This window comes from Pimephales promelas, chromosome 19 (genome assembly GCF_988280905.1).
Source record: "Pimephales promelas chromosome 19, fPimPro1.hap1.1, whole genome shotgun sequence".
NCBI lineage: Eukaryota > Metazoa > Chordata > Actinopteri > Cypriniformes > Leuciscidae > Pimephales > Pimephales promelas.
Window position 1 is genome coordinate 22,710,731 of NC_142787.1, and position 15,253 is coordinate 22,725,983.

Consider the following 15,253-nt stretch of genomic DNA (forward strand, 5'->3'; position numbering starts at 1 on the left):
ATATACAAAAATAAGCTGCTGCACAAACAAGATGAATTTAAACTATCTTTTATTTGTATACATTTTTTTTGTCTCATACAAAATATGTTAAGTGAATTCATATAGGCAAAATTAATCAGGTTCACACTTTTTTTTCATTTCCCTTTGTCTACAAAAATTATCAGCATTTTTAAATATTTCTTTCTTCATTTTTTAAATAAAAAAAAATCTAAAGTTAAACCTTTAGAAAGAGTTACGTTATTATTATTATTATTATTTTCACTTTTTGTCATATTTATATTTCTAAAGTGAAACCTTTAGAGAATAAGACAATTCTGGAAAGTGGAAAGCACATTGCCGACAATAAGGCACGTTATATTGTGCAGCAATTTCATTTTTAAAAACGTCCGAGATGTTAAAGTCAATTTTTAAAAACGTTGCTTCGACGCACCGCCGCGTCCCCTGCGTGTCCAACGCATGCGATATTTGCTCTGTGTAACAGAGGCAAAACTCGCTTCTCCTTTCTCTCCAAACCTCATCCGCACAAAGAATGAGGGCCATTGTGTCGCTCTCGTGGCATACCTGACCTCATTCACATAAAGAATGAGGATCATCTTGGCATGGACGGGACGAGGAACGACGTAACCGCGAGGGCCACTCGGGCCTGCCTCGCGCTGCCTGGACGGTTCAGCCTCCTCAGGAGCATCCAGGGATGTGGAAACATCAACATCCTTGCTTCAAAGGATGAGTAGAGTATTCCTCAAGGTTTACAGCATCTCAACAGAGAAGAGTAAAGGTCCAGATCAACGCTCGGGGAGAGTGATCTCAGGAACCCACTCGTTATAACTGCGACTTTCTTCACAGAACAGGTGAAGCTTCTCCAGAGCTGGATCCTCCCATGAGTCCTCAGCTGGCTTCTGTTAAAATAGAGCGGAAGAGTTTTAAAAACCAAGTTTTGGGACAAATACTTAGCTTGATATTGCACTTAAATGTTGCTTTTGAACATATTCTCAATCTCACCGTTATAAGGACACAATGAGCGTCCTCGAGTTGACCCTTGGCACCGACAAGAGCGTTGAGACGTTTCAGGTCGTTTACTCTGACGATGCTGATGTCGTTATCAAAGCAAAACGCTTGGATCAGAGTGAAGTGAATCTGGAGAGCGATGTCACACTCAAAGTCATCAGTGGCCAAAAGGCAGAAAGACACACTATCAGGGTCCCTGTGAACACAAAAATGTGGTTGAAATGAGTTAATCCGCACAGTCTAGCATAATACGGATGAATGTGCAAGACATGGGTTAGCCTATTATCGCATGGAAGAGTTCCTCCAAACTTACTCGTTCATTGTTTTTGCGCACTCGTAGACGCCAACAGTGAGGCGACCCTCCGCCTTGGCAGACAGCAGGGCTTCGGACAGGGATTTTCCTTCATTAATCATCTTGGTTTGGATTGAAGTATGCAGTAGCTGCTTGGAGTACAGTCAGTAATGGCTCGAGCTGAGCGAGATAAGTGAGTTTCCACCTGGCACGCGACCCGTACTTATAGTGGGATAGTGGCACGCGTTTTCACCGCGCGTTCTGATTGGCTGTTCAGAACAATAAAGAAACGGACATATCCAAGGCGCGTGCCTTTAGAGATGCATGACATCTATAGAACTGTAAGAAAGGATCAAACTCTGATCCTTTCACTTTTGCCCTTAATTAAACCGATCATCTTTTCAACTCAAAAGACATGGCATAATTCAACTAGCTGAAAAGTAATGCACGCGTGTTGCATGGGTGATTGATATGTGACTAAAAGTTTACATGTTCTAGCTGCGGTATGACATTATATTATTCCATCAAACTTTTTTAAACAGCTTTTTGCTGTTATAATTATCGTTCATGGAATATTGTACATTTTCAAATTAACTAGGCCTAGTGACTGAAAAAAAGAGCTAATTAGTGGGAAAAACTTCAATCTACAATTTCAGAACGATAAACTCCCTTATTAGCCTACATGCGTGTAAAACAAATTTATAGCCTCTATATTGACGTTAAACAAAACTATCAAAAACAATTAAAAAGTGAACTAATCAACATGTTGGTATCTACATCAGTTTTTCCATAAAATTTATAAATGTGAATTATGGCGACGTATTACAAATTGGTGATTTTATCAGACGTTTGCTGCTGATTTGACATGTTGAAAGTTATTTAATACCGAAGATATTGGAGATAGCCTTCACATACGCGTGGCTAATTTGCATAGCCTGACTTACGGCGCGTGGCATCTGGACGTGCTTCTCTTTTGCTATGGAAACACTCCCCATCTGCTGATGGGGGAAGATAAAGGATCAGCTGAGCAAAGTTCAGCTGTATTTGGACTTATAGCCTACCTATTTATGCCTCCATGCAGGCACAACACTTTTTATGGTGTCTTTAAATAATAAACGTGATATACATTTTCTTAACTGCATTTAAAACCATTGGTTTGTTGACTGTGTGCTGTAGCTTTGCGTGTTTGGATTTTTTTTTTAAATCGTCTTGAACGCATGAACAAACTTTTGCCTGATCATAGCCTATAGAAAATGAAGTGGGTTTGCAACAGATGACTGTGCTTATCTGACTGCAGCTGCGGGAGGGACTAAGTAAAAGCAATTGTTCGATTAGTCTGCTTTGCGCTCGAGCAGGTTTGTCTTGGAACACCTGTCACTCTCGCGCACGCACTAAGGGGGGTCGGAACGGGATGCCCGGACTGCAGATGTGATACTAGAACAATGCATCCGATCCGTTGCAAGTTTGTTGGAAAAGTCTTTTGCAAAATCCGTTGCGCATTTTCTTTTTACTTATTTGCTTTGCATGCCTGTATAAAGTAGGCTACAAACCTCTGTGGGATGTAGCCTAGGCTTTTTTTTTTGTTTTGTTTTTTTGCCAGTGGTTAAAGAGATTTTTATGTTATCATTTATATTGTTTGCATGAATGAAACTCAACTCAACCCGCAAAATATCGGGAAAACATTACACCCATTCTGTTTGTTTTTCCTGCTGCAGCTTCACAACATTTCAACTGAATATGTTCATGCTCCATTTTGAAGTAGACATAAAAAAACTTGCAGACAATAGTCATGTGCTACTGTGATGCGAGGGGCCAGTGGGGGCATCCTAAATGTGGCCTCTCCATCTGCTCCTCTTCTGCAGGGTAACAATAGGCCTGCATCAGTCATCGTCAACATGTTATCTTGAGCCTCTCAAATAACCAAAAACACTTCTTTCGTTCGCTGCATACGTTTGCATTCAGTAACGATCTGTGATTCTGAGGTTTTTGACACTGACATGATTCAGTATATATATCAGGATGTTTTTTTCCCTCTCTCTCTAATGATTTATATGCAGCTTTAAAACCACCTGTGCACAAAATGATTAAAATTTCAATGCATATGAAACGAGTGGTTTATTCACACATCATTAAATGCGTTATTATTATTATTATTTTTTTTTTTTGCAAATGGAGAATACAATAATATAAATATTGCTGAATTTTCAGAGTGGCCTACATTTGGAAAGCTGCTTACGTGGTCTGGGTTGGTCCTAGCAGGCCAGATTGGGCAGCGGGGCGTCATGGCACGCGCATCCTATTTGCATTTGTAAAGGCGTCTAATAATAGAAGTTCTGAACTAACAATAGGGCCGTTTCAGTGTGTCCACAGATGGCCACACACCCCACCTGTCTTTTGCGCTGAGGGAGGGGGATGCATGCGATCTCTTATCCACATTTGCCAACTTTCACTGATACATTCTCTGCTAAAATATACCCTTTACTAAAGTTCACATAACATTCAATTAATTGTTTGTATTAGTGTAATTTGATCCTCTGTAATATTTCACTTTAAAGCATTGCTAAATACCTGATTGATAAGCTCTTAAAGAGAAATGTAGGCAAAGTAGCTATAACAAAGTTATTTGAATCTTTTGAAGAGAGTGAGGTGAGATATTAGATTTTTGTTCGTGTAAACAGTTTGTCGGGAGATAATAGAGCACCTTTTAAAACATCTAAACGCATAAATCAAGCAAAACGAATTTACAGATATATGTGATTGATAATAAAACATAATTAGCCTAATGCATTTGGTTTTATAAGATGCTAAAATAATCGAAATAATTAGTTGAAGTCTGCAGCAAGCTTCACAAAGTAACATTATAGCTTTCATCAATCTGCCACGAGCCGGAGTGTGACAATAACATTAGCATACCAATGCACCATTCAGACGAACCAATCAGAAGACGCTTCTTTCATAGCCACCACGAGCCGAACGGTATAAAGGCAGCGAGCACGCTCCGTTAGAGCACCAATCCTTTCGGATTACATCCAACTTCAGTTCTGCTGTCTGCTCCTTGTGGAATTACAACCAGCATCATCATGACTTTTGAGGAAGTGCTCATCCAGAAAACCAGCGAGAGAGCTCAGTGCACTGGACAAGCACTGGAAGAGGTTTTGCTTTCTGCCAAAGCAAACGAAAACCTTACCATTGGCGTTTACGAATCGGCCAAAATTATGAATGTGTGAGTATGCTGTCCATTTGCTTCTTTCATGCTTCCTTCTTTAATAAAGCACTTCGACTGATTTAGTTGCCTACACGTGATAATAATTAGCCTTTTCCTTGTATTTCAGTGACCCGGACAGTGTGTCTTTCTGCGTCCTGGCAATGGATGAGAATTTTGAGTGTGACATCGCTCTCCAAATCCATTTCACTCTCATCCAAGCCTTCTGTTTTGACAACGACATCAGCATCGTCAGAGTGAATGACATGCAGCGTCTTTCTGAGATTGTTGGTGACAAGCCTGAACAATTTGAGGATGCTCACTGCGTGCTCATCACGGTATGTATAGAAGTAGCCTAAACAATTTACTCACTTTGGCAAAAGCAGAAACTATAGCCTATGCATTCGCAACGTGTTTGGTGTAATGCTAAATTGCATTTTATTATCATCACAACAGAAGCCAGCTGAGGACTCATGGGAGGATCCAGCTCTGGAGAAGCTTCACCTGTTCTGTGAAGAAAGTCGCAGTTATAACGAGTGGGTTCCTGAGATCACTCTCCCCGAGCGTTGATCTGGACCTTTACTCTTCTCTGTTGAGATGCTGTAAACCTTGAGGAATACTCTACTCATCCTTTGAAGCAAGGATGTTGATGTTTCCACATCCCTGGATGCTCCTGAGGAGGCTGAACCGTCCAGGCAGCGCGAGGCAGGCCCGAGTGGCCCTCGCGGTTACGTCGTTCCTCGTCCCGTCCATGCCAAGATGATCCTCATTCTTTATGTGAATGAGGTCAGGTATGCCACGAGAGCGACACAATGGCCCTCATTCTTTGTGCGGATGAGGTTTGGAGAGAAAGGAGAAGCGAGTTTTGCCTCTGTTACACAGAGCAAATATCGCATGCGTTGGACACGCAGGGGACGCGGCGGTGCGTCGAAGCAACGTTTTTAAAAATTGACTTTAACATCTCGGACGTTTTTAAAAATGAAATTGCTGCACAATATAACGTGCCTTATTGTCGGCAATGTGCTTTCCACTTTCCAGAATTGTCTTATTCTCTAAAGGTTTCACTTTAGAAATATTAATGTGACAAAAACAAAAAAAAAAGAAAAGAAAAAAAGAAAAAGATAAATTAACTTAAAAATCCCAAAAGGTTTATAAATATTTGATATAGAAGTGAAGAAAAATATTTAAATATGCTGTTTCAAAGCTTTGCATTGTAGAAATAATAGAGCATAAAAACAATAAATGATGTTCAAATGAATAATTGTGTCATGTGTTCTCTTCAGCAAATGACTGCATTCTCAACACACTCACACACCATATTTGATATGGCCTATATTTCGTAAATAAAAACGAGGCGGTGCGTTCAGTCCGTTCATAAGTTTTGAAGATTATGAAATAGGCCTATCGGGTCTTGTTCAACTGAGACGGTAGCCTATTGAAAAACACACCAATTTCCTAGACAAAATAGTCAGGCTGTGTTAATGTGTTAAAATAGTATAGGCCAACATGAACTTCACTGCACGCTTATTCGTCGGGCTCATTTTTATTAGCGAAAAACAATGGCTTCTGTAGTTAAAATATGTCAGTTCACAAAGTTTTCTTTTTGGAAGTATAACTCTGGATTGGGGGCAGTATATAGTGTCAGCTGCCATCTGCAGCCGCTGGTGATCTGCATGTGTAAAGCTACAGCACAATAGCAGCGCGCTGTCCCATTAAATTGGGGGCCACAGCACAAGGAACTCATTGTTACCTCGGCAGATGTCTGAGGCACGACGCTACTCCATCTGCCAAGCAGCGCAGATGGGAGGTAAAGGCGGTGTCGCGGGGTGAGTGTTGGGCTGCCAATCCTATGGCTCCCTGTCAGTTGCTGTATTGTTTACAAACCGCCCAGCTTCTGCACGGATTGCTGCGCCTCTCAGTGTTGAGAGAGGGGCTTCAATGAAAGCACAAATGAGCTGCAAACTGACTATGTGGGGCTATTTAGTGAAAGTTTGTACACAAAATGGAGAAAAAGCAGTAAGGGCTGACAGACGTTTTATACATTTTTATTCGCAAAAATAGAAAACAGCTGGCTGACTGAAACATAAATTGACGTATGCCATATAAGCTTATAACAGTTAATTACAAAGCAACTCCCACACATTTAGGCAGAGGATTATATATATATATATATATATATATATATATATATATATATATATATATATAGGCTATATAGCCTCATGTTGTTCCACATCTGCACAACTTTATTCTTTGAAACACAGGATATTTTTAAAAATGTTAGTTATTTTATCCATAACAATTAATGTCAATTGGCTCCAGTATTGTTTTGGACCCAATTGACTTTCATTGTTTGGACAAAAAAAAAAAAAAAAAAACCTATCCATTTAAAGGTGCAGTAAGCAATTTCCTGTAAAGGCTGTTGATATTTTAATTTAGATCACCAAAAACAAACATGGCCCTACTCAAAAAGATCACACCCCAATTTTGATGCCTCACATTCACATACGAGACAACTATGGCGAAACCTACTGTGCCTTCTGCCCAAGGGTATGATGTCATCAACAAGTTAAAGCAATTTGTATTACTATAATAACTCTGGTTGAATGTCTCATTGTTATTTAGCTCCTCTACTCCTTTGATAACTAATATTTTACAAACGCGACAAGATTAAGGGGTTATAGCAATCAAAAAGGGAACCAAAAGAAAAAAAAACATATTAGGAGTATGTTATCTCACTTTGAGAGCCGATATTGACACGGGCAGTGGAGGAGGTCTAGACGTTCCGAGTCCTTCCGAGTCTTGCGTAGCCAGACCTCCAGACTGACTGGACTCCATCGCAACTTTCATTGGACAAAGTCTGCCCAAGAGGCTGTCTAACTGACATGTAATGCAACCAATCAGTTTGTTTTGTTACGCGTCATGTTTAGGGGCCTGAAAATGTAAAGTCGATGTGCCTTGCCTACAACAACAGACCGGTCTTGTTATTAATCAAGAACGTAATGCAAGTTTACTGCAACAATTGAGCCTCGAACTTCACATACTTTTGAAAACCCAGCATTTAGTTGATCCCGGTAAGCGCTCCTTGTTACAGTTGTAAACACGTCGGCTTTCTTTTTCCATGAGGAGGTTTGGCATCATGACGGCTTTGTTTCCAGGCGGACGGTTAAAGAACGCAACACACACATCTAAACACCTGAAGTGTTTCCAGTGTGGCAAATGCATCAGATCGCTTACTGCACCTTTAAGAAAGAACGCAAAGTTTTGAGGAGTGCCGTAGATTCCTGTATGCATAAAGACTGTCTCTTTTAGGATCTTTGACGACTCCACTGATTGTAGGCACAAACTCCGCTCCCCTGTTTCTCTTAACTCTGTGCAAGAGTATGCGGTAAACCCCTATAATGGGACTGCGAATGCGCTTTCCTTGGTTATTAATAATATGTTCCTGAGTGACTCCCAGTTTCTCCAGGATACCTTTTACCTCCTCCTGATCTCCATCTAACTCCCCTGGACCGGCCTCGACCAGATGAATGGGGTTGAGCTGGTAAAAGGGAGGAATCGGGCGGAAGAGTTCCACTGGCAACAGCCACTCGCAGCCCAACATCTGGTCCAGTGCGCATCGCTCTAATGGTTCTGGCTTCAGTATCCCTCGGATCAGCCGCTGACAAGGAGCAGATACCCAGATTGGCAGGACATAGGCTCCGTCCAGCACACTTTGGCGCAACTTGGCCACAGTGTCAGCACGGAATGGCAAGGTGCCAGTAACCATGAAAAAGAGAAGGACGCCCATTGCCCACACATCCACAGGTGGCCCGATGTAAGATTCGTCTTTGAAGAGCTCCGGAGCTGCGTAAGGAGGAGAGCCGCAAAACGTGTCTAGGGCTTGGTTGCGATTGTTCACTCTCTTGCTGAAGCCAAAGTCGGCCACTTTAATGCAGGAGTTAGTTGTATAAAGAACATTTTCAGCCTTCAGGTCTCGATGGATGATGTTTTTCTCGTGCTGAAATGAACACACATGCAAATATATAAATTCAAGAAATTCAACATTATCACGCAGTGACTAAAATGATTCGGTTCGATGACATACTCTACACAATATTGAAATGGAAAAAAAAACAATTTAAAAATATTTTAGAAGTAGTCTCATATTAGTTCTATATTATTTTGAAAAGCTTTTTAAAGAAAAAAATTATTTCAATGCTTAAAATAACATCATTTTGATATACACATCATGAATTATTATAAATGTCAATTAAATTTGAAAAAAATCTAAATATTAACATACAAGATTTTTTTTTCTGAGACATTATAATAAAAGATCATGCTAAACTACTTCAGACTACTTTTTCAGAGTTGAGTTTGTTTCCTTATGATTGTTTTGACATTCAAATATCAAAATTAATTTGAATGCAGAAATGTTAGACATGCTGTTCATAGGAGAGGTGTATTTAAATTTGGTCCAAAGTGGACCAAAATGAGCCCATTTAATAGGTTTACTTTACTTATTATGACTTACTATTGATGTGTTTTCTAAAATATAGAGGACAATGTATTTGAGTCTGACCATGTATTTGACTGCTGACAGGACTTGGGCGAATACAATCTTGCTGTCTCGGTCAGAGAGTTTTCCTCCAGAGCTGATTCTGGTGTGGAGGTCTCCTCCTCCAGCGAACTCAAGAACCAGGTACAACCGACTTGGCGTCTCCAGAACCTCATAGAGCTGCAATACGTTTGGGTGATACAAGCTCTCCATGTTGGAGACCTCTCTGGACAGCATCCTCTGGGTCTGCAGATCGAGCCTCATCTTATCCATGATCTTAATGGCAACCTTGTCTAAGGAAATGCGTGCAGAGTCAAATCTGAATAACGTCATTGCACATTAATCCTGTTACTTTCTTAAATCTGACCTACTTTCACCATTTCCTAAAGACAAAGTGTTTGTTTACAACCACTTTGATAATTAAAAATTAGATTATAGCCCGGAAAGTACTGCGTAATTAAAGCGATTTAACCTTCGGTAATTATAGTGTACCTATAACGTCCTCACAATGTAAGTATAAGGGAACAATATTTTAAGTTTGGGGAATAAAGGGGTAAAAACCAGGGGAATGAAACAATTATTTATACTGTAAGTATTAAAGAACTAAAGGATGCTTTTCCTACTATTATGATATAACAATCTTACATTTGGGAGCAATTTAGCAAGAACATACACTGCATATACCTTTTTGAAATAATGGTGAACCAATACACACTGTAAATTACAGGGTCAATTTTTTTTTACAAAAGTGCACTGAAAATTATTGCAACTTTTGCTTAAATATTGGGGAAAGATATTTTTGTTTCATGTAGTGGTGCTTGTTACCCCCTTGTTCCATGTAGTTACAGGGTAAGTACAATAAAAATGCATAAACAGTTTTATATCACTGACTTGGAAACCTTTATTTATTATACAAGCACCACTTGTAACCACATCAGACAAGATATATTTCCCAGTATTTAAAAAAAATTGCAATAGTCTTACCTTTTCTTGCCTTAAAACATGTTAGCCCAAACTTAAACATCTGCACTTTTGCTATCAAAAAAATAAATAAAGAATTGTATAAATACCTATATATGTACCCTGTCATTTAAAAAAAAAAAAGCCTATAATATGTATTGGTACACAATTATTACAAAAAGGTATGCCGTGTATGTTCTCGCTAAATTGCTCCCAAATGTAAGATTGTTGTATCATAATGATAGAATAAGTACCCCTTAGTTCTATAATACTTACAGTATAAATATATTTTTTAATTCTCCTGGTTACCCCTTTATTCCCCAAACTTTACCCTTAAAGTTACACTGTAAATTCTGTCCTGTAATATAAAGCCAAAAATCTCATACCTTTGGTGAGGGCGTGGATGGCCAGTTTGACCTTCGAAAAGTTCCCACAGCCGATCTGACCACGGACTTTGTAGAAGCCCACCCTTCTGCCCACCGCTAGCTCCTTTATGGTGTCTTGGTCTTTGCACATTTCCAGCGTTAATTTTTCCAGGGGTGTCAGGCGCTTGGAAGGGTCTTCGTCTTCCTCATTCTCTGACCCACATTCTGAGCTGTCTGTCAGAGTGTAAAGATTATGCCGATGCGCCTGTGGCGACACCTGAATTGGGCTTGCAGGCATTTAGCAGCAGCTTAATGCTAAAAAAACAGGAACCAAGAGTAACCAAGAAGCAAATTAGTTACAGCGCACAATATTTGCTTCCATGCTTAGAAATGAATGTGCGATGCATAAAAAATACATCTAATCTTCTTGTTCTACAGTAAGATAAATACATATAAGCCATAAAGCAGTGAATTCTGTGAAATTGTTCTTTAACAAACAGAATCAAAATGTATAGCTGGCATGAACATGTAACTGCAGCCTATGCTAACACTAATCAAATAGACTCATTTCAGCACTAAATGCATTGAATACACTTCAAGAACATTTAAAAAGTTAACAAGCATGTTGAAAACCTTTATTGATTAGAACACTGCACAACATTAGAACATGTACAATCATTTATCTTACCGTTGTGCTCTCAGTAGACCAATGCATGGCTGCTTTTCTTTTTCATAAGATCAGAAGCTAAAGAATATCTCCACGTTTATACTTTAAGATCTGATCTAAATAAGTCAGAGTAATATTGAACTTCGTTTGCAGGTTAAAAAAAATAGTCACATTAAGTTATTGTTAAGGTCACAAAAAAAAAAAAATCACTGATGTGGTTTCTCCTCAATAGTCTTCCTGTCTTCATTGAAGTCTTCAGCTCTCTCTGTCCATCATGTTGTCAAAGTGAAACAGAACATCCTGGTATCATGTTTCCTAATCTGCCAGGTTTATTTAGAGCTACCTTAATCCTCTCTGCTGTCTGTGAAAGATGCCTGTGATAAACAAAAGGCAAGAACCACTGCGAAAGGAGGGTGAATAACTGGCAAACATATACATCACTGATTCTTTTGAAGCACTTATGGCATTTCGTCATGTTTGTGCAGGTGGGATACGATCATACAGGAGGTCAGGAGAACCTAAATGTGATTGTCATTGGTCTTAATGAGGCTGATCTTTGACTGCACAAACGTTACGCAACAGCATTACTGATGAGATTACTGCAGGCTCTCCTTGACAGAAGGGGTTTGGCCGATAATATGATTATTACTAGTCCGCCAGCCTCTCAATGTGAATGACGAGGCTTCAGTTTCTCATTTTTGAGAGCGCGTGTGCCGCTCGTGATTGGAAGAAAGCATCTGCGGGCTGATATGTGTTGTGTTTTCTTTGGTGTATAATATCTGTGCATATTATATTATCATGTATGCTATATTGTGCAGCAGCATGTCTTGCTCACAGCAGCAACTTAGAAGAAGATTGAACATATCAACAGGGCATATCCATTACAACACTCCAAGAGTTGTCATGACGTAACTAAAAATACTAACTAAAACTGGACTAAAACTATTTTTTTTAAATATTGACAATGACAAAAGAACTAAAAATGAATTACTATTACCACAATTCCACAGATTATGTTGCATGTAATAATGTCTTCATTATTCTCAATGCATTAGATTTGAAATTTTCCCTAAGTCATTTATTTCAGCAGTCTGATTCTTTGAATGAACCAGCATTTTCCTGGTATTTGATGTCACAAGGAAGGCACTTCCTTTGTGTATTTGCGCGCACACGTCTGTGTGCATGAGGAAGGCACTTAATTGCCAACGTCTCTATTAATGAGATTACAAGCTTTATCTGGAACATGGCCGTTGTGTTTACAGGTGTGCGGACAACATTTACAGGCCTTAATCTCCCTGAAATCAGTGTCACCTGCCACTGCACCCCTTTTGAAGGACCTCTCATATAACATTCTTCACAGCTATATGTTGATAAATACTCATTTATTAAATTAAGAACATAACACAGAACGTAGTTGAAAAGATTTAGCATATTTTCTAAGCGAAATGCATTTTCAAATAAATACAACTGTGAAACAAAATTAGGTTGGCCCTCACGTTACAATGGACAGATCATAACAGGTCTCAGTTTTTCTTCCTCTTCAGGCGAGGGTCCATCAAGCTGTAAAGGCTCTGCTGTTCCAGCTCTCTCACCCTCTGACGCAGAGCCTCGATCTCTTTGTTTTTCTCATTCTGAATGAACTGGAGCTTCTGAAGTCACAAAAACAACGATAGAAAAAATAGGTAGAAATAAGGTGTAATCATAAACCTTGCTTTCCAAAATGCAATGAGGTGTTATGCAGTGTGACTCACTCTTTTAAAGATGTTTTGTGGTTGAGGAGCAGAGGCTTGTGTCTGTGGATGACTCTTTGCAGACATGCTCTGGGCCCTTGCAAGCTTAGCACCGAACTGCAAATGGATGAAACATTTTTACAGCCATAAAACTAAAACAAACATTAAATAAGGTATATGCATTAATAGTGTATTAAAACTACCTCCATTTGAAGCTTAATGGTTTGGCTTTGCTGTTCTTTCTCCTTCTCCCTCATCTGCCTTCTCATCTCCTCCAAAGCGCATTCATTTCTCTCATGAGCCACTTTCAGGTCAGTATCTTTAGCATCCACTTAGAAAACAAGATAAATGTTTCCTTTTTGAATGTATAATCCTGCAATTTTTTAAAACTGTGTAATGAACAGTAGCTATACTAGATGTCTTATCTGTTTTATTACTGTTGATACTGTAAGGATTATAGACAAAAAGTTGTCTGATTTTCACTCACATTTCCTTTGCGCTTCTTTTTCACAGTCTTCCAACTCCCTCTGGTGTTGATCTTGCAGCGCTTTCATTTCAGCTGCCAGTCTTTGAAGCTGAGCCTTGCTTTCCTACAACCAAACAGGGGTAGAATCAAGCTCAAACAAACACAAATCACTATCCTCATAGCATAATTAGTCATTAGTCCAACAAGAGAAAACACTAAATGACTTAGGCAAATATGCTATGAGGTTAAAAAAATATGTTTTGCAATTTTATGCTTGTGCCAGCAGTAATTGAATAGAGCCCCATCTTACCTCTATTTGAGCTTCATTTTCTTTCTTCATCTGAAGAGCTTCATTTTTCAGCCTTTCATTTTCAACTAGAAAGTGTTGTGATCATTCATTCATTTTAAATTTGGATTGTAATGAAATTAACTGTAGTGTTATATTAAAGGGACAGTTCACCCCAAAATGAAAATGATGTCATCATTTACTCACCCATAAGTTGTTCCAATTGAGTTTCTTTCGTCTTCTGAGCACAAAAGAATATATTTTGAACAATGTGGGTTACCAAAAGGTTAATGGACCCCATTGACTGGCATAGTATGGGGAAACAAATACTATAGAAGTCAATGGGGCCCACAACTGTTTGGTTACTGACATTTTTCATCTTCTTTTGTGTTCAGTCGAGTAAAGAAATGTATAAAGGTTTGAAAAAACTTGAGGGTGAGTAAATGATTATTTCATTTTGGGGTGAACTATCCCTTTAAGAGAACAGTAGCTAGCCTAAGAGTTAAGATGATTCACTACCTCTGAGGTCGCACTGTTGTTGTAAGGTGTGTTGTAGACCTTTGACAGTTTCCAAAAGTCCATCTCTCTCTGTAGAAGAAAGTAAACCATGTCAAATAAGGTGTTATTATATTATATACTGCATTAATTAACGGTATAACTTTAAGTAGAAAGAGTGATATGGGGTAGTATGGGGTATGGGGATGGGAAGTATGGGGATAGAAATGTAAACCCAAAAATTCACACACACAACGTTAACTGAAAAACGTTGTTATCGTTACACCGCCAGGTGGCAGCAGAAATCAATTTTCCCCCAAATCTTTGGCGAATATCTTATTTTATATCCACATATATGTATCGTCTTACCTTCAGTTAAATGTTTCTCCTTGTTTTGTGAGAGTTTTAGAAATCTGGTAGTTTCGTCCAGTTGGGTTTCAAGAGTAGCATTTTCCCCTTTCATCTCCGTAATTTTCTTAATCACACAAAACTCAGGTAATTTACCTCATAAGCGCATTCACAGAGCGTTTATAACAACATTCTTCACAAAGGTTACTTTAATATCTTATATACATTTAGAGGCCTTACATTCTCCAGTTGGATGAAATCTTTCACAAGTTTAGTCAAGTCGACGGGAGTAAGCTTTTTCATCTTGGCCGGCGTTTAACAGCAGCAATGGCAGCAAATAAATATCCGACGCTTAGTCGTCACTTTGAGGACAAATTATAGTAAATGGTGTGTGAAATGCATAGACAGTAAAAGAAAGGTGAAATGTTGTGCCTTCGAATTATTAACCACGTGATCCCTGGGACAGTGGGAGTACTACAGAAAAAAGTCTTAAAGGGATAATTTTCATTTTTGGGCAAAGCCCATGATTTACTCACCCTGAAGCCATCTTAGGTGTACATGCCATTCAGATGAAAACAATCCAAGTTATATTAAAAAAATTACCTGGCTCTTCCAAGTTTTATAATGAGGTGTGTTATTATGTCTTTTAAAGTCCATCAAAAAGCATCCATTCATGATTAAAGAGCTCCACGCATCTCCGGGGGTAAATAAAGGCCTTCTGCAGCGAAGTGATCTTGTAAGAAAAATATCCATTTGTAAAACTTCATCAATTAAAATAACTAGCTTCCAGCAGACGGACTACGACTTACACCAAAAGACGTAACCCTTGAAACCCTGTTTGTCTAAATCACAAGAGGCACCAAACTTTACATCCTACATCATAGAGTTACTCTTTTG

At 39.0% G+C, this 15,253-nt stretch overlaps 4 protein-coding genes across 4 annotated transcripts; 1 reads left to right on the forward strand and 3 right to left on the reverse strand.

Annotated features, from left to right (window-relative positions):
• Nucleotides 1–250: 250 nt before the first annotated feature.
• Nucleotides 251–1,962, reverse strand: LOC120490601 (growth arrest and DNA damage-inducible protein GADD45 gamma). Its single transcript, XM_039687899.2, has 3 exons — nt 1,319–1,962; nt 1,000–1,201; nt 251–896 (listed from the first exon to the last, which is right to left on the reverse strand). The coding sequence occupies exons 1-3, from the start codon at nt 1,417–1,419 to the stop codon at nt 783–785; spliced, it is 417 nt and encodes a 138-aa protein (XP_039543833.1). The 5' UTR covers nt 1,420–1,962; the 3' UTR covers nt 251–782.
• Nucleotides 1,963–4,194: 2,232 nt separating this feature from the next.
• Nucleotides 4,195–5,773, forward strand: gadd45gb.1 (growth arrest and DNA damage inducible gamma b, tandem duplicate 1). Its single transcript, XM_039687898.2, has 3 exons — nt 4,195–4,520; nt 4,630–4,837; nt 4,956–5,773. The coding sequence occupies exons 1-3, from the start codon at nt 4,378–4,380 to the stop codon at nt 5,067–5,069; spliced, it is 465 nt and encodes a 154-aa protein (XP_039543832.1). The 5' UTR covers nt 4,195–4,377; the 3' UTR covers nt 5,070–5,773.
• Nucleotides 5,774–6,557: 784 nt separating this feature from the next.
• nim1kb (NIM1 serine/threonine protein kinase) lies at nt 6,558–10,662 on the reverse strand. Its single transcript, XM_089123456.1, has 3 exons — nt 10,386–10,662; nt 9,064–9,332; nt 6,558–8,499 (listed from the first exon to the last, which is right to left on the reverse strand). Exons 1-3 carry the CDS (start codon nt 10,660–10,662, stop codon nt 7,744–7,746), a joined length of 1,302 nt encoding a protein of 433 aa, XP_088979582.1. The 3' UTR covers nt 6,558–7,743.
• A 1,889-nt stretch (nt 10,663–12,551) lies between these two features.
• ccdc152 (coiled-coil domain containing 152) lies at nt 12,552–15,222 on the reverse strand. The gene is made up of 8 exons (XM_039688096.2): nt 14,597–15,222; nt 14,378–14,483; nt 14,033–14,101; nt 13,538–13,602; nt 13,249–13,351; nt 12,965–13,092; nt 12,783–12,878; nt 12,552–12,680 (listed from the first exon to the last, which is right to left on the reverse strand). The coding sequence occupies exons 1-8, from the start codon at nt 14,657–14,659 to the stop codon at nt 12,555–12,557; spliced, it is 756 nt and encodes a 251-aa protein (XP_039544030.1). The 5' UTR covers nt 14,660–15,222; the 3' UTR covers nt 12,552–12,554.
• Nucleotides 15,223–15,253: the final 31 nt, after the last annotated feature.